The following is a 22,900-nucleotide window of genomic DNA, read 5'->3' on the forward strand; positions in this document are numbered from 1 at the left end:
ACCGCTGAGATAGACATGCAACAGCTGAGATAGACATGCAACAACTGAGATAGACATGCAACAGCTGAGATAGACATGCAACCGCTGAGATAGACTTGCAACAGCTGGAGAATTAGGCCCAAGATATTCTGTATTGCGATATATATGTATTTTAAAACGCAGAAAGAGATCATAGAAAATGGAAATTGTTTGCAAAGCAGGGAGACTGTGGGCTTGCTTCTGGTTTTGTACACTTTGGACAATACGTGATTACGTACATACTTATGTGTGTTTATAGGATGCGGCTATTATTTCAATACATGTACACACTGAACAGTGATTAGTTCAGAGCAATTAACAAATCCAACACCTCTAACACTTACCTTTCTTTGCTGTAACCATCAGAGTCCCCTCTAGCCACTCTGAAATGCGGATACATTGTTGCTGATTATAATTACTCCCAGGTAAAATTAGACCACCAGATGCCTCTCAGCCTTTAAAAGGAGGTGTGGCCTTCTGTCCTGTTCATATTGCTTAGATTATTTCTTAATCGCGTGCCCACCCAATATGAACCGAGTGGCTCTGGCGACAGAGATGGAAGTGCTGGGACTGAGAACTCCATTCAAACAAAATGGAGCCTGTCCTGTGTCATATGGGACGCCTATGGGACGTCCAGGTGTTGATGGCCTGCAGCATGGAGGCCAAAGCCGGCTCTTGATTCTTGCGTAAGTTGTATTGACAGAGATGATAAGGTGTGTTCGTTCTGGTGTCCCCTCCTTACCTCCTGCCTCCGCTTCTTCAGGTGTTCACTGGGATCTTCACGGCAGAAATGTTCCTGAAGCTCATAGCCATGGATCCCTACTATTACTTCCAAGAAGGCTGGAACATTTTTGACGGATTTATCGTCTCCCTCAGTTTAATGGAGCTGGGCCTTGCAGACGTGGAGGGGCTCTCAGTGCTGCGATCTTTCCGATTGGTATTCCAGATTCCTCCAATTTCTCTGCGCGTTTCTGTCTTACGACTACCAGACAGCACTTTGTATAAAATAACTTAGGGCATCTCCTGAAGTGCACCTGCCTCGCTGTGGTTGGCCGATTAGTTGGCCTCTCCACTAAAATCTTGAAACCTTTTCTGCTAAATGTAAGAAGGTGTAAAAGTTAGGGTTTGAAGTCAATAAGCCAAAGAAGCTAGTTCTTAAGAGGTTCCTTAGAAAATAATGATGGCTTCAGAAGGTGAAAGTGTCCCAGGGCCTTCTGAGGTCATTTGATTGGCTCCTCGGGTTGTTTCCCTACGGTCATTTGATTGGCTCCTCGGGTTGTTTCTCTCCCCTGAGGTCATTTGATTGGCTCCTCGAGTTCCTCTGTGTCTAATCTCCCCAAAATAAAGAGAATCTCTATATTTAAAGATGGTTTTCTTCATTTCTTCAATGTGGTACCCCCCTCCAGAAATTAAATTAAGATATTGTTTTATTAAGTCATATTGAAATTAGTCATTGAACATTGACTTTATTTTCTGTGTTATTAGTGATTAATGTCAAATTATTAACTTATTTGTATAAGGGCATGTTTAAATGGGTCAGTAATTCTGGAGAAACCACCGTAAACAAGGAGTGAATGACACCTGGAGCCACCGAATGACCTTGCTCAGCTTGTTCTCTCAGTCAGCACAACGGCTGTGGGTTTCTCATGGAGCCTGAGAAAAGACCTGGCTGGCGCTCCTAAAACCGACACTGCACGAGAGGCGCCTCACTGAAATGGCTGCTCCACAGTTTTGTTTTGAGATTTATATATTTTTTCCTTTATGTGTATGGGTGTTTTGCCTGCATAACTGTGTGCTGCGTGCAGTCCTTGAGGAGACCAGAAGAGAGCCTTGTGTTCTTTGGAACTAGAATAACAGGTGGTTGTGAGCCGCCATGTGGGTGCTGGGAATTGAACTGGGGTCCTGTGCTCTCAACCCCTCAGCCATCTCTCCAGCCACCCCCCACATAGTTGACTTTTTAAAATCTAGTTTTATCTCAACTGCAGGAGAAAGAGTTAAGAACTAATATTTTGAATAACTCAGAAGCCAGGCAGGGATAACTGAGAGTGGTCCAGAATGGCGCCCGGTGACCCACGAGCTTTCAGATCAGACCTACATCTCCAGTCAGTACCAGTTACTGCTGTCAACATCTACCAAAATGTCTATGTAACATGTGGCACCTGACAGTGATACTTCACGGCAGAGATGTTATTATGTAACATTGGCCAACACACCCTGGCTTCGAGCGTCATAATTCCCAACCTGTTTGCCAGGACCTTGTGATGATTACAGAATATAAACACTTATGATTGACAGACACCAAAATCTGTGTTTTCTGAATTTTTAACATTGGTTGCCCCTTCCACAGATGTTTCCCACATGTGGTACTGTCTCTCCTTGCCCCAAATTATTCTGAACATCTTTCATATCAGCCATTGGTTAGTTGTTGGCAAGCAAAAGGAAATCCTTAGCATTTTCTAATGCGTGCTTTTCGAGGTAACAAATGCATTATTTTATTGTTCTTAGAGTATCCTGCAGATTGCACGTCCCTTGCCAGTTCGTCTCTTTGAGAACTCAAAAGTTGAATCAGATATGGCTGTGTTCTGACTCAATGACGTAAAGATCCAGGGGCCAGTCCTTTGGACCTGGACTTAAACTTTTCATTCAATTTCTGAAATTCATCAGTTTTCTCTTATCTGTAACTCAGTTTAATCACTCACAGTCTGCGACATGATCAGGAAGTTCTGAGAATTTCCTAAGGATGGATGATAAACAAATTTAAGCCAATCTTCTAATTCTGCTTTTTTTTTTTTATTTCAGCAATGTGGGGTAGCAGATTATCATTTCCTTTTTTATTATTTGTCTCCTTAGCTCCGAGTCTTCAAATTGGCCAAGTCCTGGCCCACCCTGAACATGCTGATCAAGATCATCGGGAACTCCGTTGGCGCCCTGGGCAACCTGACCCTGGTGCTGGCCATCATCGTCTTCATCTTCGCCGTGGTGGGGATGCAGCTCTTTGGAAAGAGCTACAAGGAGTGCGTCTGTAAGATCAGCCAGGAGTGCAAGCTCCCGCGCTGGCACATGAACGACTTCTTCCACTCCTTCCTCATCGTCTTCCGAGTGCTGTGTGGGGAGTGGATCGAGACCATGTGGGACTGCATGGAAGTGGCCGGCCAGGCCATGTGCCTTATCGTGTTCATGATGGTCATGGTCATCGGCAACCTGGTGGTGAGTACCAACATCTTCTTCTCCACCACCTTCTCTGGCGAACTCTTTCCTGGCCCAGATATGTGTTAAGGCCCATCAGCTACCAGTACCATCTCCCAAATTTCAATGACCAGAAATGTCCGCAGACTTTGCCACGTGTTCAGTGGGTAACTTGTGCTCCTGACAGCAGGGAAAGCAGCTCACACGGTCCCGCTATAAAGTGGCTCACACAGTCCTTATAGAGCAACTCACGCAATCCCTATAAACTCACATCAGTTCTCCCAGTTCTTCTGTAAAAAGCTTCCTTGCTCCTCGAAGCCAACCATGGCTCTCCCATAATAAAGACAGTCACCACAATGCATCTGCAATCCCTGACATTCTCCACATGCCTCCCCCAAGTCCAGGCCCTTCCGCCACCCCTTTTGTGCAGGCAGCCTCTGCCTTTATTTCTCTCTTCACATACTCTCGCACCTACAGCCTTCCTCACAGCATCTCTTGGCCGCATCTTTGCATTTCTATAGTAGGATCAGAAAACTACCTGCATCATAGTCACACAAGGTGCATTCAGTAGAAGAAAGGTCGAGCCAGGCCCTGTATCAGATCAGAGTCTCTTCAGGGTAGACCAGGGAGATATATGTGTTACCAGATGGTAACAGTGTTACCAGACATCCAGCTGCCTCCAGCTGGCTACACTGTATCAGCCCATCTCTGTCTCTGCCCCAACCTTCTGATGTAGCTAACAGGAATGACTCCTTGAGATCTTGGTCATCATTTATACCCCTTCATTTAACAGCAGTTAGCAAGCTGGGTGGTTCACTCCTGTAATGCCAGCCCTCAGGAGGCTTCGACATCGGGATTGTGAGTTTAAGGCCAGTTTGGGCTACATAATGAGACCAAAACAGGAGTGTGTGTTATCCAACACAGTAAAATGAGGAATTTAAACCAAGCTTGCATTTCACTGCTTGGCATCTGGCTCTGCAGTAGACACTGAAGTCAGTGTACTGTTCTGCTCAGGCTTTGAACTCGTGATTCTGGTGGTCCTGCCTTAGCTTTCCATGTAGCCAGTTTACAGGCCCTGCCCCTGCTCCTAGCAAAGGGTTTTTTGTAAACACTAGGAGAGCAGAGATAACTCACTCTTTTTTGCTTAGTTTTTAATACGTTACAGGACCTTGCACATACTGTGCACATGTTCTGCCGTTAAAGTGTACCCAAACTCCAGAGCACATTCTTGAGGGAAGGTGGCATATATATATTTATATATGTATTAGTTTTGCCTTTTTGGTTTGTTTACGAAAGTATGGCTCTAGGAACTTAATTTTATTTTTCTAACACGGGCCCTTGGAGACATCTGTTATTAGAAACGCATGACTCTGTGCACTCCTCTGCCCTCCCCAGTCATCCATACAGGCATTTTTGGTTTGGGTTTTGAGTAATTTTCTTTCAAAGTGAATACAACCTTTGCTTCTGTCATAAGAAAATTAATATATTTTGGGCCTTGTCATACAAACGTAAAAGTAGAGAAGAGCCGGGGAAGGTGCAAAACTACTTACAGTAAAACCAAAAGAAATCTGCATCTGGTAGTGTGAACATTTAAAATAACACACGGAGGGGCTGAACACTTAGCACGCTATCGTGCACAAGGTCAAGCATTCTATCTTTTGCACACACACACACACACACACACACACACACAATGGGTAAAATGAACAGCCGGGCGTGGTAGCGCACGTCTTTAATCCCAGCACTCGGGAGGCAGAGGCAGGCGGATTTCTGAGTTCAAGGCCAGCCTGGTCTACAAAGTGAGTTCCAGGACAGTCAGGGCTATACAGAGAAACCCTGTCTCAAAAAAACCAAAACAAACAAACAAACAAAAAAACAAAAAACAAAAACAAAACAAAACAAAAAAACTATGACAGGAGCCAACACAGCACAGAAACCCTTTGCAGTCTATGTGACTCTGTTGGCTTCCGATATGTAACCCTGAGGAGAGAGGATAACTTCCTAAGACAATTCCACATTTGCTCCTTTTTCTACGGCGGCTGCTGCTTCTATAGGTGCTGAACCTATTTCTGGCCTTGCTTCTGAGCTCCTTCAGCGCAGACAATCTGGCGGCCACGGATGACGACGGGGAAATGAATAACCTGCAGATATCCGTGATCCGGATCAAGAAGGGCGTGGCCTGGGCCAAAGTGAAGGTGCACGCCTTCATGCAGGCACACTTCAAGCAACGGGAGGCTGATGAAGTGAAACCTTTAGACGAGCTGTATGAGAAGAAGGCCAACTGCATCGCCAACCACACCGGCGTGGACATTCACAGGAACGGCGACTTCCAGAAAAACGGGAACGGCACCACTAGCGGCATCGGCAGCAGCGTGGAGAAGTACATCATCGACGAGGACCACATGTCCTTCATTAACAACCCAAACCTGACCGTGCGGGTGCCCATTGCTGTGGGCGAGTCTGATTTCGAGAACCTCAACACAGAGGATGTTAGCAGCGAGTCAGACCCCGAAGGCAGCAAAGACGTAAGGTCCCAACCAAGAAAACCACCCACATTGCGTGTGAGCTCTCCAACAGGGCACTCTCAGCCCCAAAGACTGGCTCGGCCCTGGGCTTAACAGAGAGAGCTACAATAGCCACTCTGTGAGCCAGCCCAGTGCCCTGGGGTCGTGCTAGGTCTTCCCTTGGGGACCGAGCTCCCTGGGCTAGTCCAGAGTTAGTTGCATCAATTCTGGAGGACCTGGGTCTGAGGCTGCAGTCAACCCTTTAATTTGTCCCGGCTCTGAATCCACGTGACCCTGTGGTTAGCGTCTGTCTGTATGTGACCCCCAGCAGAGGTCACGTGCGCGTGATCCGGGCACGTGTCCCTGCACAGCTCCCTGACCATCCTCTTCCTTCCTCTGTGTCTAGAAATTGGACGATACCAGCTCCTCAGAAGGAAGTACCATCGACATCAAGCCTGAGGTGGAAGAAGTCCCAGTGGAGCAGCCTGAGGAATATTTGGATCCAGACGCCTGCTTCACTGAGGGTGAAAGGGCGCGGGGATGGGTTGGGACGATCTTAGTGCTATGCAGTCTATGACTGCCGGGGCTGGAGGCGCAGTGGCTGGGTGCCATTTTGGTGGAACTTGGTTTTGTTTGTTTGTTTGATTGATTGATTGATTGATTTCCCATACCCAGTTCTGATATATAAGTTTCCAGTCTCTAGTTGTTCTTGCCCATCTTCTTTTGGCACCAGCCCCCAGACTGCCATTAGAAAGGCCTCTGGGTGGTCACCATGCCTCTCGCCCCCCCACAGCTTCCTTGTAGGAGTCTTCCTGATTCCAAAGGTCTTACCTTATTATTACCCTTGCAGCATAGCCTCAGCGGTTCTTACCATGTTCAGCTGCTACCCTCCCTACTGTGGAGTGGGAGCCTGGAAAAGGAACCAGTCAGGCCGCACAAGCGTCCAGTCTGACCTGAGTCTCCCATTGGTGCCAGGTTGTGTCCAGCGGTTCAAGTGCTGCCAGGTCAACATCGAGGAAGGACTAGGCAAGTCGTGGTGGATCCTGCGGAAAACCTGCTTCCTCATTGTGGAGCACAATTGGTTTGAGACCTTCATCATCTTCATGATCCTCCTCAGCAGTGGCGCCCTGGTGAGAGTCAGGGAAGTGTGGCTGCGGCTGGTGAGGGAAGGGTACAAAGAAACAGTGAGCAGAGGGTAGGCGAGGACAGATAGGCCAAGGTCCCAAGAACAGGAATTTGTTCAAGCGCTTTGAGCTGGCTGGCATATATGGTGCTGAGTCTAGAATCCACCCTTCTTCACTTCTGGCCTTAAGACGACCCTCTCGACCCTGCAACGCTCTTTGCGTGGGGATGAAGACAAACCTGTCACTGCCAGTTTTTGCTCTACCCCAGGCAGCTTCCCAAGGTGAGAGTCCCTCTCCGCATCCAGACTGCTTGCTCTTCATTTCTGTTTCCCGAGGTAGATAGGATGGAGCCCTGGAAAACCCACCTCATAACAAGTGTCCAGAGATCCAGGTCTGCTCTGGCCTCAGTGCTCAGCAGCAGGTAGCCATGCAGAACTGAACACAGATTCCTCTTTTCGTGGGCTCCTTTTCTTGGCATTTGCCCCCCCATGTTCAGCCGGATTGTCACAGAGAACCCTTCAGAGTCTGAGAAGGGCAAGTGCTGCTTTTCCAGAAGACCCGAGTTTGGTTCCTAGCACCCCTAGCAGGCCATCCACAACCGCCTCTAACTCCAGGTACAGGAGCATCCATAGGCACCTGCACTCCTGCACACACACCCTCACACAAACACACGCAGAGATGCACACAGACACACAGACATGTGATTGAAAAGAAAATATTTTTTATATAAAAATAAGTAGCCAGGCACAAAGACAACATCTATTGGAATCACCTTACTGGTATGAAGTGCCCCCAAAAGGCAGATTAAGGGGTCCAGAGGTAACAGCTAGAAAATGTGTAACTTCTTTTGGTGGGTAATGAAAATGTTATACATTCAGGTGATGGATATATATTATCCTAAAAGCCATTGAATTAGACATTTAAATATGGGATGCAAATTATTTCTCGGTAAAGCACTTCCCTGGACTCAGTGGTTACTCTTCATACTTCCAGCCCTGGGCTCCATCCCCAGCTTCACTAACTAATAAGCCAGGAGGGGAAGCCAGGGAGCAGAGTGGAGGAACAGGAGCCTGATGGTGGGCAGCTGGTGTGAGGAGCCGTGACGCTAGCACACACCCATGATTCAGCGGGCGCCACGTCTCTTTCAGGCCTTCGAGGACATCTACATTGAGCAGAGGAAGACCATCCGTACCATCCTGGAGTATGCGGACAAGGTCTTCACCTACATCTTCATCCTGGAGATGTTGCTCAAATGGACAGCCTATGGCTTCGTCAAGTTCTTCACCAATGCCTGGTGCTGGTTGGACTTCCTCATTGTGGCTGTAGGTGTCCAGTTATCCATTCCTCCTCCTTTGTAGCAGGAGCTGGGGCTAGCTTAGCCATAGGTATATACCTGCAGGCTTGGGTGAAGGTCCACTTATGACAGTTAACTCTTCTTTGAAGAACAGGACCTCTGAAGACCCTGCATTGCCCATAGCCTGTCCTGGCCTTTGTACCACTGGGCCTGGCTTATTTAGATTCAGAGAATCCCCTGTCTTTAGCTGGACAGCGGAAGGTTCTTGCTCTATGACAGCAGGACATCCCCTTTCTGCTACTATGAGATGGGATTCTGAAATGAGGTGGGGTGCGGGCATGAGGTGGGGTGTATGGATAAAGTGGGTTACAGGAATGTGGTGGGGTTTCGGGATGAAGTAGGATGGCGGGATTGGGGGCGGGGTCTGTTACTCCCGTCCATGCCATGGATGCATCCCAGGTGTGCCAGTTGACTGGCAGGTGTGTCACTTCTCCTGGGAAAAGGGGCCTGAGATGATGGCCACCATTTCTGCTGTGATCACCAAATGAAAACTTTCGTCCTCCAGGCTGTATGATCCTGTCCACGGCTTTGTGGCCTCGAGCTCCGGTATTATGTTTTCAGGTTGGAAGCAGCAGCAGCAGCAGCAGCGGCAGCAGCAGCGGCAGCAGCGGCGGCAGCAGCTGATTCTTGCCCCACCAGCACTAACCATGACCGTCTTCTGCTCTCTGCAGGAACTAAAACTTCTCTCTTGCTTCATCTAAAAAAAGGGTGTGTGAGACTCACAGGACCAGGGCTGCGGAGAATTCATCCGGGGACTAGGATGAAGGACCTAGAGGCTGGAGACGGGGTGGGCGTGTTTTGAAGAGGCTTCGTGGGCTGTGTGGTGATTTGTTTCATAAACACATTCCCTTCCCAAGTTCTCTTCGACCTCTGTGGTTAGTGAGTGCGTCCAGGGGCTGACACTGTCTCATCCTCTCCTGTTTCAGGAAGCTAGGTGTGTTCGTCAGGGTTGTCTAGATTACCAGAATTTACAAAGTGAATATAGACAGACAGACAGGATTTATTTGAATGACTTACAGGCTGTGGTCCAGCTAGTCCAGCAATAGCTGCCTATAAAACAGAAGTTCCAAGAATCCACTCATTGTCCAACCCACAAGGCTGGACATCTCATCTGGTCTTCAGTGTCCCCCAGAATCCCAAAGAACCAGGCTCTGATGCCAGGGAAGGAATCGACTTGCTAGAGAACAAGGAGGCCAAGAGCAAGTCTTCCTTCTTCCATGTCCTTATCTAGGCTCCCAGCACAAGGCATGGCTCAGATTAGAGGGCAGTCTTCCCACCTCAAAAGATCTGGATTGAAGGTGTGCCTTGGTGTGCTTTCCCACTTTCAAGATCTGTGTTAGAAGTGGGTCCTCCCTTCAGATTAAGCAGAAACCCTCACGGGGGTGCCCTCTGTGTTTTGGGTTTTAACTCCAGGTGTAGTCAGGTTGACAAACTCCAGGGAAAGGGGGCAGTCTTTGCAGTTAACAAACCGAGGCACTTAAGCAGCTATGGATTCCAGCCGTGGGGAGGAATATGGGATGACACCTGAGACTAGGCTGCCTCTCTTCCTAGAGGAGACATGCACAGTAACTCTCGGGGCACCTGGACACAGGAAGATGCCCACACAAGCCCCTCCTCTCTCAGACTTAATGAGGACACAGACAGACAGGTCCCCCACCACAGTCTAGCTGCCCAAGAAGAACTGTGGTCTGGCACAACTCTTCCCCCTTCCTTCCATGGTCAACCCCAACCTGAACCACTTCCTCTCTGGGCTGAGCCACCCCAGATTCAAGGATACAGCCAGGCAATGTCACCTGCATCTGAATCCAGGCCGCCACTTATATTTAGCAGTAAGATGGGCATTTTCTAATTGACTGTAACCCACCAGCTCCTCTAGCTTTCAGAAGGTCCTGGATTACTCGACTGCTGTGGGTCCCACTTTTGCTCTGAAGGCTGCTCTGTACCAGTCGCTGGTAATCAACATGAATTGAATACTGCACTCTGCATTGAACGGCCTTAGTTCCGAAGGAATCCCAGAAAGGCAAGGCAGCACGGCCCCAGCTCCGGGGAGCTTGTACCAGCTTCTACAGCAGCTCTAACCTAGCTCCGTGCCAAGGTCACCCAGCATGTGAGAACAGGGTTTGACCTCTGACCTCTGTCCAGTTATTCTTGTGTCTGATGTTTATCGACTATCCATGATATGCAAAATCTGTTGTGTTGTGGGAAATATCAAGAGTAGTGAACACGACTGCTTCTCTTTCAGAGCCTAAGAGATGAAACCCATAGACAAGAGTCACAGCCTGCTGTGTAGGGTACCTTACTCTGTAATGATGGGTCCAGAGATTGACACTTTTAAATTGTGAGTGGAAGATAGGCATTGACTGGTACCCAGACAGCTAGACCTGCCAAGCATGTGTGCTGTCCATCGGAGGAATCTGCCTGGTTCTGTGGGCATTGTAGAGCTTGTAGTTGTAATTTTAGGTCCTAGCGTAGTACATCTGTGTCACTTGCCCATCTCATCCACCAGCCACTTCCTGTCACAATGAGTTCATCGCTGTGCCCACTGCCCTGATACAGATTTGTTTTTCCTTGTTGTCTCTGGAAGCTGCTGCAAGCACTAGTTTTATGGAGCCATGAGGATACTCAGACAACGTCTTAGATCAGTTCTCTTTATTACTAGTAGTAAGCCATGTGAATTCCCAAACACACATTTTTTTTTTCCTCCTCAGGTCTTTGCCTGCATTGGCGTTTGTGTCCTGTGAAATACTTTCACAGTCTTTCTCCGAGGAATGTCTTCCATTGCTTGTAAGGGTTAGCTCGCAGTTGTGATGGGGAGTGGGAGTGTGCAGGTGCTGACACCTCAGACCAACCTCAGCCTGCTGATACATCCCCTCCATGAGAAGTCACCAGTGTCCACTTCATCCCCTCCATGAGAAGTCACCAGGGTCCACTTCCTTTTATGCCTGCATGGTTAAACTTTGTCTCTTTAACTCCTTTTTTCTTTCTTTTAGGTTTGATTCCTTTGTACACTTGACCAGATGTTTTCATTATGTCCAGTAAGGGTTTAACCTGGAGACCCAGGAGTCTTTAACAGAGCCGTCAGCTACTGAGGGACAGTCCAGAGGAGAGCCTTGCTGGGCTCACTGTGTAGATCTTGGCTCAGTTGAACAGCTGAGCAGGCCATCTCTTGGTGGCTTTAGGGATAGCCTTTTAAATGACCTCTGAACCTCATCTATCCTTCCTCCCACTACACTGTTATTAGTTAAGTTGCCACCCCTCAGAGCCAGGGTCCTCCTTCTTTGTGTAGGATCTCAAAACACTCAAAGTCTATACCTGCCAAGGCTTCATGGCACTTAGGTTTAGGGTTAGGACTTTGAGCTGGGGATCCTGGCTGAAATGGGATCATTGACCGTAAGAGGTTCCCATTAAGGCCTCACTAACAACTGGGTAGTTCTAGACGACTTGGTGTTAAGAGCTGGCTTGCGGGCGGCGGAGCTGGTAACCAAGGTAGAAACGCTCAGGCAGAAGCTTTCGTGACTCCTAGGGATGGCGGCAGCTGCAGCAGGACCTGCATCGTCCCAGCGGCTTTTCCAGAGCTTCTCAGATGCTCTGATCGACGGGGATCCCCAGGCAGCGTTAGAGGAGCTGACTAAGGCTTTGGAACAGAATCCCGATGACGCACAGTATTACTGTCAGAGAGCTTATTGTCACATTCTTCTTGGGAAATACCGTGATGGTATTGCCGATGTAAAGAAGTCTCTTGAACTCAATCCAAATAATTCTACTGCTCTTCTGAGGAAAGGGATATGTGAATACCATGAAAAAGACTACGCTTCTGCCTTAGAAACATTTGCAGAAGGACAGAAATTAGATAGTACAGATACAAATTTTGACATCTGGATTAAAAGATGCCAAGAGATTCAGAATGGATCAGAATCTGAAGTGTCTGCATCTCAGAGGACCCAGTCAAAAATCAAGTATGACTGGTATCAAACCGAGTCTCACGTAATCGTTACCCTTATGATCAAGAGCGTTCAGAAGAATGATGTACGTGTGGGATTCTCAGAGAGAGAGTTGTCTGCTGTCGTGAAAATCCCTTCTGGAGAAGACTACAGTTTGAAGCTGAGGTTGCTTCACCCTATAATTCCAGAACAGAGCACATTTAAAGTACTTTCAACAAAGATTGAAATTAAAATGAAAAAGCCAGAGGCGGTGAGATGGGAAAAGCTGGAGGGACAAGGAGATGAGCCCACACCGAAACAGTTCACAGCAGATGTAAAGAACATGTATCCGTCCTCCTCTCACTATACCCGGAACTGGGATAAATTGGTTGGTGAAATCAAAGAAGAAGAAAAGAATGAGAAGCTGGAGGGCGACGCAGCTTTAAACAAGTTATTCCAGCAGATCTACTCAGATGGTTCTGATGAAGTGAAATGCGCCATGAACAAGTCATTTATGGAGTCTGGTGGTACAGTCTTGAGTACCAACTGGTCTGATGTAGGTAAAAGGAAAGTTGAAATCAACCCTCCCGATGATATGGAATGGAAACAGTACTAAATAAATCAATTTGCTATCACTGTAAAAAAAAAAAAGAGCTGGCTTGCAGGTGGGAGAGATAGATAGCTTAGCAATTAAAAGTGTGCACTGCTGTCTCTGAGGACACGTGTTCAATTTCCATCACCCATGTGACTGCAGCTCCAGAGGGATGTCATGACACCTCTAGCCTCACGCGTAGGCACCCCCCCACACACACACACACAAACACATAATTTAAAAATAATTTTTAATGAAAAAGAATTGTTGGCTTGCTCGACCAATAGTGCCTAAGAGGTGGCTCCACGTAACTTTTTATTAATCATTAAGAATGAATGGAAAGGGCTGGTGAGATGGCTCAGTGGTTAAGAGCACTGACTGTTCTTCCGAAGGTCCCGAGTTCAAATCCCAGCAACCACATGGTGGCTCACAACCATCTGTAACAAGATCTGACGCCCTCTTCTGGAGTGTCTGAAGACAGCTACAGTGTACTTACATATAATAAAATAAATAAATCTTTATAAAAAACAAACAAACAAAAAGAATGAATGGAAAGTGACAGCTGACCGCTTTGTTCTAGATATGGGTTTTGAGACCCTTGACTTAAGTAAAGGTTTACAGGACACCGAGCGCCTGGGGATGTCTATCTTTCCTGGTTAGCCTTGAACACTGCCTAGGACTCAGCCCCACAGAAGACACGGAAGCTGACGGGTGATAAGTTTAAGTCGGTTTGCACCCTGTTTCAAAATTGAATCCCGTAAGCCTACGTCTTTCTACATCTTTGACCATCTACTTCCACCCCATACTAACCTTGGTTCCCAATTATAAATATCTTCTTTTTTTAAAAAAACAAATTATTTTTTAGCCAAGCGTGGTGGCCTATAGTTCCAGCACTGGGAAGGCAGAGGCAGGCGGACTTCTGAATTCAAGGCAAGCCTGATCTACCAGACAAGTTCAAGGACAGCCCTTGTTTGTTTGTTTGTGTTTGTTTTAATGTCTATGGATGTAGCTCAGTAGTGAAACACTTGCCCAGCAAGCACAAGACCTGGGTTTAATCTCTACTTAAAAAACATGCAAAAGAGGCACCTGTGTGTGCTGAACCCATGCAGGGCAGACACAGAATTGAGGCCTAGTCTAAGAGAGAGAGAGAGATCAAAGAACAGCAGATGAAACCGAGATGACACGAGAGACATCTTTTCACTCTGGCTTTGAGACATCAGTGAAAGTATAGACTTCCAAGCTCCCATAAGAAAGAAGATCTTAGCCTATCCCACAATCGGGTATAAATAGAATAGACTGCGATGTGAAAGAAAGTCCTCTGCAAGGATCCCCAAGCAGACATTCCCAGATATGTCTGGGTAAAGGTATGCTCAGGCCAAGTGGCCCTGAGGAGCCCCATATCCTGCTCAGGTCAAGCCCAAGCAGGCTTGTATCCATGGTGGCTAGTACCCATTGTGAAGGGCCATCCTGATAGAAGGAGCAAGGTAAGTTTGCTCTTGGGAGAACAGGAAAGTCTTGGCCCAAGTCTAGGCTCACAGACATCGGTGACCTATCTGTTAGGATCCTGCCTGTCATCTTTGTGCTGCAGACAGGTCTCCACAATCTGCCCAGGTAGACTGAGCACTGGTTCAGTGGGGCAATGTGGGGCTCATCCTAGCTCCAGAGCTACTACTGGCACTGGGCATTCCCTGCCTACAAAGGAAATGGACCCTCCCCCCAGGAGTTCTTCTAGTCATTGTGTTAAGGAAAAGAATAATGGAAGACTGTCCTACCCTGGCAGAGGCCGGTACATTTGGAGCTATTATGAAGGAAAAAGAGAGTGTTACAAGAAGTACGGTTCCAAATGCCACAAAGGGTTCTACCGTCATGGAGGGTGGTGGTTGGGCTTTCAAGGTGGAAGTTATCATTTGACAGTGAGAGAGGGGATTACCGGGCCAGAACCATACATGTCAAGGATGCTCTTGGGAGAGGCAGTCCCTGGTGGTGCTTTTTCACTGTGTTTCTTTTGTTAATGTAGTGACTCATTAAATTCTCAAATGGTTTCTTGTCAACCAGGATAAGAGAGCTTGTCCCTGTCGGAAATCCCATGTTGGCAGAGCTGAGGAGGGGCAGCTGGGGGGTGTGGAATGTGTGTATTTATCTGTATTCTTTTCCATAGGTTCCATTAAGTTTGTCTGGCTTAATTTAATGGGAGCTTCTGGGAGCTGCAGACTGTAAAGGGCGAGGGTAAGGCTCTTGTCACCTCTTCAGGCTCCTCTCCTTCCAACGGGACCTCTTCCTCCCCCATCCCCCCAGCCCCTTCCCTCTCCAACCTGCGTGTGTGTTCTGCCGCCTTCCCTTCCTCCTTCTCTCTTCCCTTTGTGTTTTTCTTCCGCCTCTCTCAACCACCTTTCCTTCCAGGTCGTTTGAGTCAAGTTGAAGTAGGCTGAAGTAGGCAGCCGGTGGTACCCACTTCCGCTGCTGGGGGGGGGGGGTCCCCCCGCCTGTTAAATCAGTGCTAGGGGGTTTATTCTAACACTCTGGAACCTCTGTTTTCTTTTTTTCTTTTCTTGTTTTTTTTTTCTTGTTTTTTTTTTTTTTCTCTTCTGTTTTTGTGTAGGTCTCTTTAGTCAGCCTTATAGCTAATGCCCTGGGCTACTCGGAACTAGGTGCCATAAAGTCCCTTAGGACCCTAAGAGCTTTGAGACCCTTAAGAGCCTTATCACGATTTGAAGGGATGAGGGTAAGACACTAAGAGTAGCCGATCCTTCTGCATGCCAGTGGAAACTGTTAAAGCATGCTAGAACCGATCACACGGTGGCGAGATCATTCAGACACGAGCTCGGTGATGCAGCTGCTGATTTGATCCTCCACGCTCTCCCTCGCACCTGCCCCGTGTGCAGGGGAATCGCACTAAGCTGCCTCATCACATTAATATCAGCCCCAACCCCAACAACGTGCCGCTGTAGAACATGTTAACACTGGCTCCCTCATCTGGCCTGGCTTACCTGTAGCACTTGGGGCGGCTTTCTGGGCTGTTGGGTTTATAGGGAGAACCACCAGGTGCAAAAAAGGGGAATTATAACCCAGAGACCCACTGAAAAGCCTAGGCTGCAGGCAGGCAGAGTGCAGGGGAGAGGTAGCAATCAGATGAGGCCTATGGCCTTGGGGCAGTCACTGAGAAAACAGCCAAGAAGGGACTTGAAGACAGGGTGGCAGGCTCGGGACTGGGGGCGGAGCAGAATTCGGTGACCCCGGGAGAAGAGATGCTTTTCTTTGTATTCTGATTCCTCTCATTGCACCTTGTTGTTCTCAGCCCAGTCCCACGAGGACTGGCAGCCTCTGTCTGATAGCAAAGCTTCCCCCCTCACCCCAACCCCTGTGCCCATGCTCTGTGGCCCCTGGCCTCACACCATCAGAACAGCAGACAGTGCTAGGTGACTGCGTATCAGCTAGTTCTGAGACACCGCCCCGTTCCTTCCTGCTTGGGTGATATACTACCCAAGTCCAGTTTATAACAAGGGGATACCCTCCCGTGTCATGTTAGAAAGGCTTTCTCTTTTGATGCCTTTTCTCTCTTGGTTCTAATGATTGTTAGTGTGCACAGATACATGCGCACAAACTAAAATGTCTTCCAGAAAATCACCTGGGCAGCTGGTTTGGCGGTGATAGTTTCCTTGTGCTAATCAGAGAGGTCTGTTATTACTTAAGGGGCCCAAGAAAGCTCACTTTATTTTAGAGGTTGAATACATGCAGGAGAGCAAAACAGAGGATGATTTTCAATGTGCAAATATCAGAACGTAGGCATAAGAATGGAGTGATTGCAATGGTCCAGAGAGAGTAAGACTGATGGGCAGAACTGGAGACCAGGACAGTGCGGCTGTGCCCATTCCTCATCTGGGACCCTGGCCACTGGGACCCTCCCTGTTCACAGCTGTACAGAAAGGTGGAACTTATGGAGACTTAGAAGTGTTATTATCTCGTTTTATTTAAACAAACAATGTTTCAACGAGCTCGCGTTTCCTCTGGCATGGTCACAGTTTGGCTTTCTAAACCCAAGCCTTCAACAGCCCTCTTGATGCCCTCTGCAAGAAGGGCAGTTTCCGGGCAGTAAATCCATTCTAATTAAAAATGAATTCTAAGTCTTTCTCCCACAAGTAAGAGGGCTTTGAGCATTTTGCACGATGGGCACTGTTCCAACCAGGCTAAATTCAAAGAGAATATATAGTACTCCAAGGTCAACAGCTGAAATGGCCACAGTGTGAATGGAAGCAGGGTTAAGATGTCCATCTCTGCTCCCCGCTGCTGCCTGCCCACATATTTCTTAAGGGAGGGTAAGCCTTGGTAGTTTTAGAGCCAATAGTCCATCTTGGTATCCGAACAACTCTGAACAAGATAGACAGACAGCTATAGACATTCCATCAAAGGCATTGATTATACCACTGGACCTAAACCTAATCTCTAACGAGGAACCTGGACCTCCTAAAGAGATCACCGCTACCTCTAGACAGCTCCCAGAATGCCCAGTTGGAGCTATGAAGTCTCTCTCCATCTGGCTGCTCATTACTGTCACTCTATCACTGTGTCAAAAGCAGTCACCATGGACCGGCTGGAGGCATTTGCTCAAAGGAAGTGATTTGAATCATCCAGATGTAGGTGTCCTTTTGGTAACCCCTCCCCCTTTTCCACTTAACCCCTTTCCTCACCTTCCCTCACCTCTCATTTGTCATGTCCCCCAAAACTTGGACTTGCCAACTCTCAAGAAGATTAGAAACCCAAAGTCTAAAATAGATAAAAAGGAAGTTTCATTTTTAAAGTACCTACCTGTTTTTGCTCAAGGTAATATTGGCAAGAACAAGTGCGAGCCCACAGTGGCAAGTTAAATTAGTAGCGCTCAGTGGGGTCAGCGGGGTAGAAATACCACTTCTGGTCGGTGCCAGTCAACCAGCAGAGCTAACCAGCTGCTTGGGCAAGTGGAGAGGGCTTAGAGATCCACTCCTGCCCCGAAGCTCTCCAACCCTTCTGTGGGAGAGAAACCACTAACCTGGGCAAAGTTTAGGGCCAGTTACCCAGCAGTGCCTATGTTTATTCAAGCGTGATTTTCCACGGGGTGCGTGTTGTCATTCAGTAGCCTGGCTTCTACATGCCAGCATTTGCAAGATGCCACCTAAACCTCTCAGATAGGAGACCTTGGTAAGCTGAATAGCCTCCACGAAGATGGGCTCAGCTGTCATTGTGCTGCTCTGGTTCGAGGCTCAGCCCTTCAGGTGAAAGGTGACCCTAAAGGGGGCGTCACCCTAGCCTGTCCTGGGTACTCACTTCAGTCTTCTCTCCTTCCTCAAACCAAAGACCAGAAATTGCAACAGTCCTGCCTGCTATTGGCAAAGGAGCACTATCTCGCTCTTTGCTTTTCTCTCCTCCATAGTAACCCTTAAGACCTTGCTGTGCTGTTAACTCTTGAGGGTATTTACTGCTATGAAACATGCATGCATTTCTGTTGTCAGTACACGGTTGTCACTAAAGCCATGTTCCCTCTGCCAGACGCTAAAAGCCATCTCACAGACTATAGAGTGTGCTGAGCAGGAGTGGTCAGTGACCGGTGGGATGGTAAATGTGAGAATCGGCATCCAGTACGTTTCTGACCAACTGACCGTCAGATCATTCACCGAGTATAAACTGCCTTTGAAAAATGCAAACCCCTCACAGGTTTCTGGAACCCACCCTTGAGTTCTGTGCCTTACGCTGTAGAAATCTAGCTTTTTACCAATAACAGATTCCATCATAATTAGGGCAACATAAAATACCCAGAGAGCACAGGAAGAGAGCTAGGGTACTGAGTGAGCACTGGTGAGAACTCATTAGGCTTGTCTTGCCCCTGGGCTGCCGAGAGGAACGCAGTGACAGTCACTCTGGGGGGCACTTAACTCTACTTAAGTGCTTGTGGCTTGACGGCCAGCATCCACAGCAGAGAAGTGAGGGGCAAATTCCACCAACTCTGTCCGCTATTTGGTTTGTAAAGCTAAGGTAAGGAGCTCTCCAGTAGCTGTGATTAATAAATAAAAAGACTGCAGAGGCCGAGAATATAGCTTGAAGGAAAAGCCCTTTTCATCCCCTGCACAGAGAGGGAAGAAGTATATTTTACAGATACATTTTATTTTATAGGATTTTTTTTTAATATTCTGTGAGTGGTGAGGCTCACTTTAGCATCAGACTTATAAAGGTTCAAAGAGATTACCTAGGATTATCTACCTCTCCCTCGCAGTAAGCATTTTGCATCCGTATGTGACTTTAGCGTGTGGACACCTCATAGGGTGCGTTGGACGGAACCTTACATGAGTTCATCAGCATCTTGGAAGTGAGAGGAGTGTGCAGAGCAGGTGATAGGCTGACTTGCCAGGAAAATCCACAGATCCAGGCTTCCACACCAGGCTCTGCTCTCAGCCACACACTTGAGCTCTGCTGTGACATGTGCCACACCCATGCACCCAATCCCATGCAGGCAAATGCACCACACATGTGCATGCAAACGCACCAGACACATGCATGCACACACCACATATGCACTCACCACACACATGCACTCACACGCCACATGCATACATGCACCTGCATGTGCATGGGTGCGAGGGCACACACACACACAGGCTCGAGCTTGTGAATCTGTAACCTGCTCTCCCTGTTTGAGAGGTGACTGTTCCACTGTGGACTGCCCTCTTTGGCCTGTTTTTGATGCTGTCACTAAAGACGAACAACTGTAGAATGAGGTAAAGATTGAGACTGATTATTTAGCACCCTTGATAAATGTACAAAATAACATGGATAATCTCCAGGCTGCAGAGATTCTGGGTGCCCTTGCTTGAAGGAATAGACATTTACAGTAGTGACTATGTCTTGGTCTAAGAGTTAAAAAAGAACTGCCTCTGGGTCTAAAGGCAGAGATTTTCTGATTATGGGTTGCATGATCAGAAAATGAACAGTCTAAAGGAAGTCTGACTATTGTTTCCAGTACAGGACAGCAAAGCGTCTTCTCAGCCATGTTGTCCAGTGAGGACAGTCTGAAGTAAAAACAATGCTATCAGGCCAGCCTTTCTGGGCCTTGGCCACTCCACTCAAGACATTGTTTGACCCAGTGACCTCCAGCGTTGCTTTCTAAGCACTGGGCTCTAGTGGACACCGCTGAGGTGGGAGGTGCTGTCTGGCTGCCTCTAGCATAGAGCAGAAACCAAGAACCATCAGTTCCTGTAGGCTGCTCGGTTTTAACTTTGTGAAGCGTGGCGTTGAGGCCCTGACCGAGCAGAGCATGAGCTGTCAGTGTGTCGAAGGCAGAACAGCAACGAGCCTTGAGGGAGACTCACGTCTGCCCCCATTTTAATCTTAAACTGTTTGGTAGAGGGAATAGAGCTTTTTTCTTTCTTCCTTGAGCCTGCAAAACTCTGCATGCTCAGCTATTGCCTGAGAAGAGATAACTGCCTTGCATAATTGTAAGACGTTCTGTAGTGTGCTAACCCAAAGGGCAGCGCTCTGATTTTGAACAATTGTGCCTTGTTTTCCAGAAGGGGAATGTCTGTTGAAAAGCCGCTAGTGAGCTTGTGATTGCTCTCTGAATGGAGCATATTTTGTGAGTTGGAAAAAAAAAAAGAAATCTGGACTAAGAAATCGTTCTTCTGGTCCCAGGTTGGTGCCTAGAAAAAAAAAGTCAACTTGGGCAGAGAAGTTTGTATTAACCAAAATAAGCCACAACTTACTAAAACTCACCCAAATACAGTGTAGAGACATGGGCACTTGGGGTCCTGCTTGTGGACCTTTCCAGTTTCTCTAGTTGTAAAGAATACGGTGCGTCTGTGGCAGAACATGCCACAGGAGTGTCGTTCCCCTCCTGGAAGCAAACAGAATGTGCCTGTGGCGGGTTCCTGCGCGAGCACTCAGCCACCTCCCTTCCAATGCAGGTGGTGGTGAACGCCTTGGTGGGCGCCATCCCCTCCATCATGAACGTGCTGCTGGTGTGTCTCATCTTCTGGCTGATTTTCAGCATCATGGGCGTTAACCTGTTTGCTGGGAAATACCACTACTGTTTCAACGAGACTTCAGAAATCCGGTTCGAAATCGAAGAGGTGAACAATAAAACCGACTGTGAGAAGCTCATGGAGGGCAACAACACAGAGATCCGATGGAAGAACGTCAAGATCAACTTCGACAACGTCGGGGCAGGCTACCTGGCCCTTCTTCAAGTGGTGAGTGTTTCCACCTCAGGCCTGGAGCAGGCAGGCTGCCAGCACAGGCCCCACCCTCCTCCTCCCAGATCAGGTATGCTCCCCAGATCAGCCTCGGGGCCATGCCTTTCCTCTGGCTTTCCTGATGCCTCTCGGAAGCATCTTGGTGAGAGGCCCAGTTCTGTCGAGCAGCAGACAGAAGCACTGCAGCAGACCGAAGGGTACAAGAGCGGTGGTTCTTAACCTGTGGGTCTCCATCTGGAGTCACAGAGCAGATGTCTGCATCATGATTTCCTAAACAGTGGCAAGGTTATAGTTATGAAGTAGCAATGAAATCATCTGGTGGTTAGGGGGTCACCACAACATGAGGAAATGAAGTAAAATGTCTCAGCCGTAGGAAGGTTGCGAACCCCTGGGCTAGAGTGCTGCTGCCCCTGCAGGGAGCCCAGCCCCGGGCATAGGTCCCAGTGTGTCAGTTACTAAGCTACTTCTGCCAAAGCTTGTGCCACCGTCCCTAGCTTCCCAGTGTCCTCAGCGTTCCCAGTGTTGGGAGCATTTGCCGGGTGACACAGTGTGCTGCATGGGGGCTGGTAGGGCCTTGCCTCGGGCCGTCACGGAGCTGAGGCACACCCGAGTGCTGCCCATAACCTGGGACAAATCATTCTGCTTCTCCGATGACCCTTTGATTCTGTTGTTGAATGCAGATAATAATACCTTGCCTAGTTGTTAAGAGAATTTGTGATTTTTTTTAAAACACTCAGCACAATGCCTAGCACGAAGTTAATTAAGATAATTGTTATTCTGTGTTTTCACTCCTGTTATTACTATGCCTACATTATTCAGTCTTTATAAGGACTAAACATAATGGCACAGGGAAAGCTCCCAGCCTAAGCCAACCTTGGTAAGCTCTCACTGCTGGCTGCAGCAGGAGGAAAGCTAATGGGATGGCTGTGATCCATCCCATAACAGTCCCTTTGCTTTCTGTCAGTTTAAGAAGTTGGGGCTCCTTGGGCCTAGGCTCTTACCTAATATGGACGAGGCCCTGGGTTCACTTCCCAGCACCACAAAAAAGATAGCTTGTTAAAAAAAAAAAAAAAAAAAAAAAAAAAAAGGTTGGGCTCATGACTTAAACCTGAGCAGCTCATGAGAACAAGGGTGCATCTGCCAATCAGCTCAACAAATGTCCACTCTCCAAGCATGCACGGGACAGCCCCACGAGCGTCCACTGTCCATGTGTGCACAGGACTGTTTGGCAGCAGGCCATCCAATCGATAAGTAAAGCAGACCCCCTGAAGTCTAGAATCTGATTGAGCTCAGCGAAGCTGGGAGTGCTAAGCTGACTCTTTATGTTGGCTCTGCCATGCCAGCTCTAGCAGGCTGAAGGAGGGCTGAGAGGAGGCTGCTGAAGAAGAAGTCAGTAAGCTAGTCCCAGGGCCACATGGCTGTGTCAGTCAGGGATGAATTCCAAGCCTGTGGGTTTGTCTGTTTAATGCAGCCATGAGTATCCCGGGCACTTGGTGCTTATGTAACTCCTTTGCATAGAGCAGCTCCTTGGTGGGGGTCCAAGCATTCACACACAAGACCCACCTGCCCTCGCTGTGGGCTCTGCTCTCAAACCTTGTCAAGCGTCAGTCTGTTTCTTTGCCAGACTTCAGTGATTTTTTTCAGGGACTTCACTCAAAGCCTCTTTGGAATCTTTCTTGATAAAAGTAACGTATGTCTATGTAGGCTGTACCTATCTAAACCCCCTCCATCCCCATTTGGTATTCTCATTGAACCTAAGCCCGGCCTTTAGGACCCTGCCTTGACTCCCTACCACTCCCTAACAGGCACAGTCTAATGACTGACTCTGTTTCCCAGGCAACCTTCAAAGGCTGGATGGACATCATGTATGCAGCTGTAGATTCCCGAAAGGTAAGGATGTGCATAGTGAAATGTGGCCAGCTTAAATGATAGAAAGCAAGCTACGTGCTAGATCCATCAGGAACCACACAGGGCAGAAGAACGGAGGAC

The 22,900-nt window shown here is 48.0% G+C and overlaps 1 protein-coding gene and 1 pseudogene across 3 annotated transcripts in view; both read left to right on the forward strand.

Annotated features, from left to right (window-relative positions):
- The window catches only part of Scn8a (sodium voltage-gated channel alpha subunit 8), a 170,548-nt gene that overhangs the window by 137,668 nt on the left and 9,980 nt on the right, over positions 1-22,900 (forward strand). For both annotated transcript variants that reach the window (XM_029469723.1, XM_029469724.1), the window contains exons 15-23: positions 782-955; positions 2,869-3,225; positions 5,259-5,729; positions 6,115-6,232; positions 6,684-6,838; positions 7,981-8,154; positions 15,298-15,420; positions 20,624-20,908; positions 22,748-22,801. In XM_029469723.1, the coding sequence (XP_029325583.1) occupies positions 782-955; positions 2,869-3,225; positions 5,259-5,729; positions 6,115-6,232; positions 6,684-6,838; positions 7,981-8,154; positions 15,298-15,420; positions 20,624-20,908; positions 22,748-22,801 (1,911 nt within the window). The remainder of the gene's footprint in view (positions 1-781; positions 956-2,868; positions 3,226-5,258; positions 5,730-6,114; positions 6,233-6,683; positions 6,839-7,980; positions 8,155-15,297; positions 15,421-20,623; positions 20,909-22,747; positions 22,802-22,900) is intronic.
- On the forward strand, positions 11,623-12,757 carry LOC110310635 (annotated as a pseudogene). Its single transcript, XR_002379858.2, has one exon. The product of XR_002379858.2 is annotated as a protein SGT1 homolog pseudogene (transcript).

Source organism: Mus caroli, chromosome 15 (assembly GCF_900094665.2).
Source record: "Mus caroli chromosome 15, CAROLI_EIJ_v1.1, whole genome shotgun sequence".
NCBI classification, from domain to species: Eukaryota; Metazoa; Chordata; class Mammalia; order Rodentia; family Muridae; genus Mus; species Mus caroli.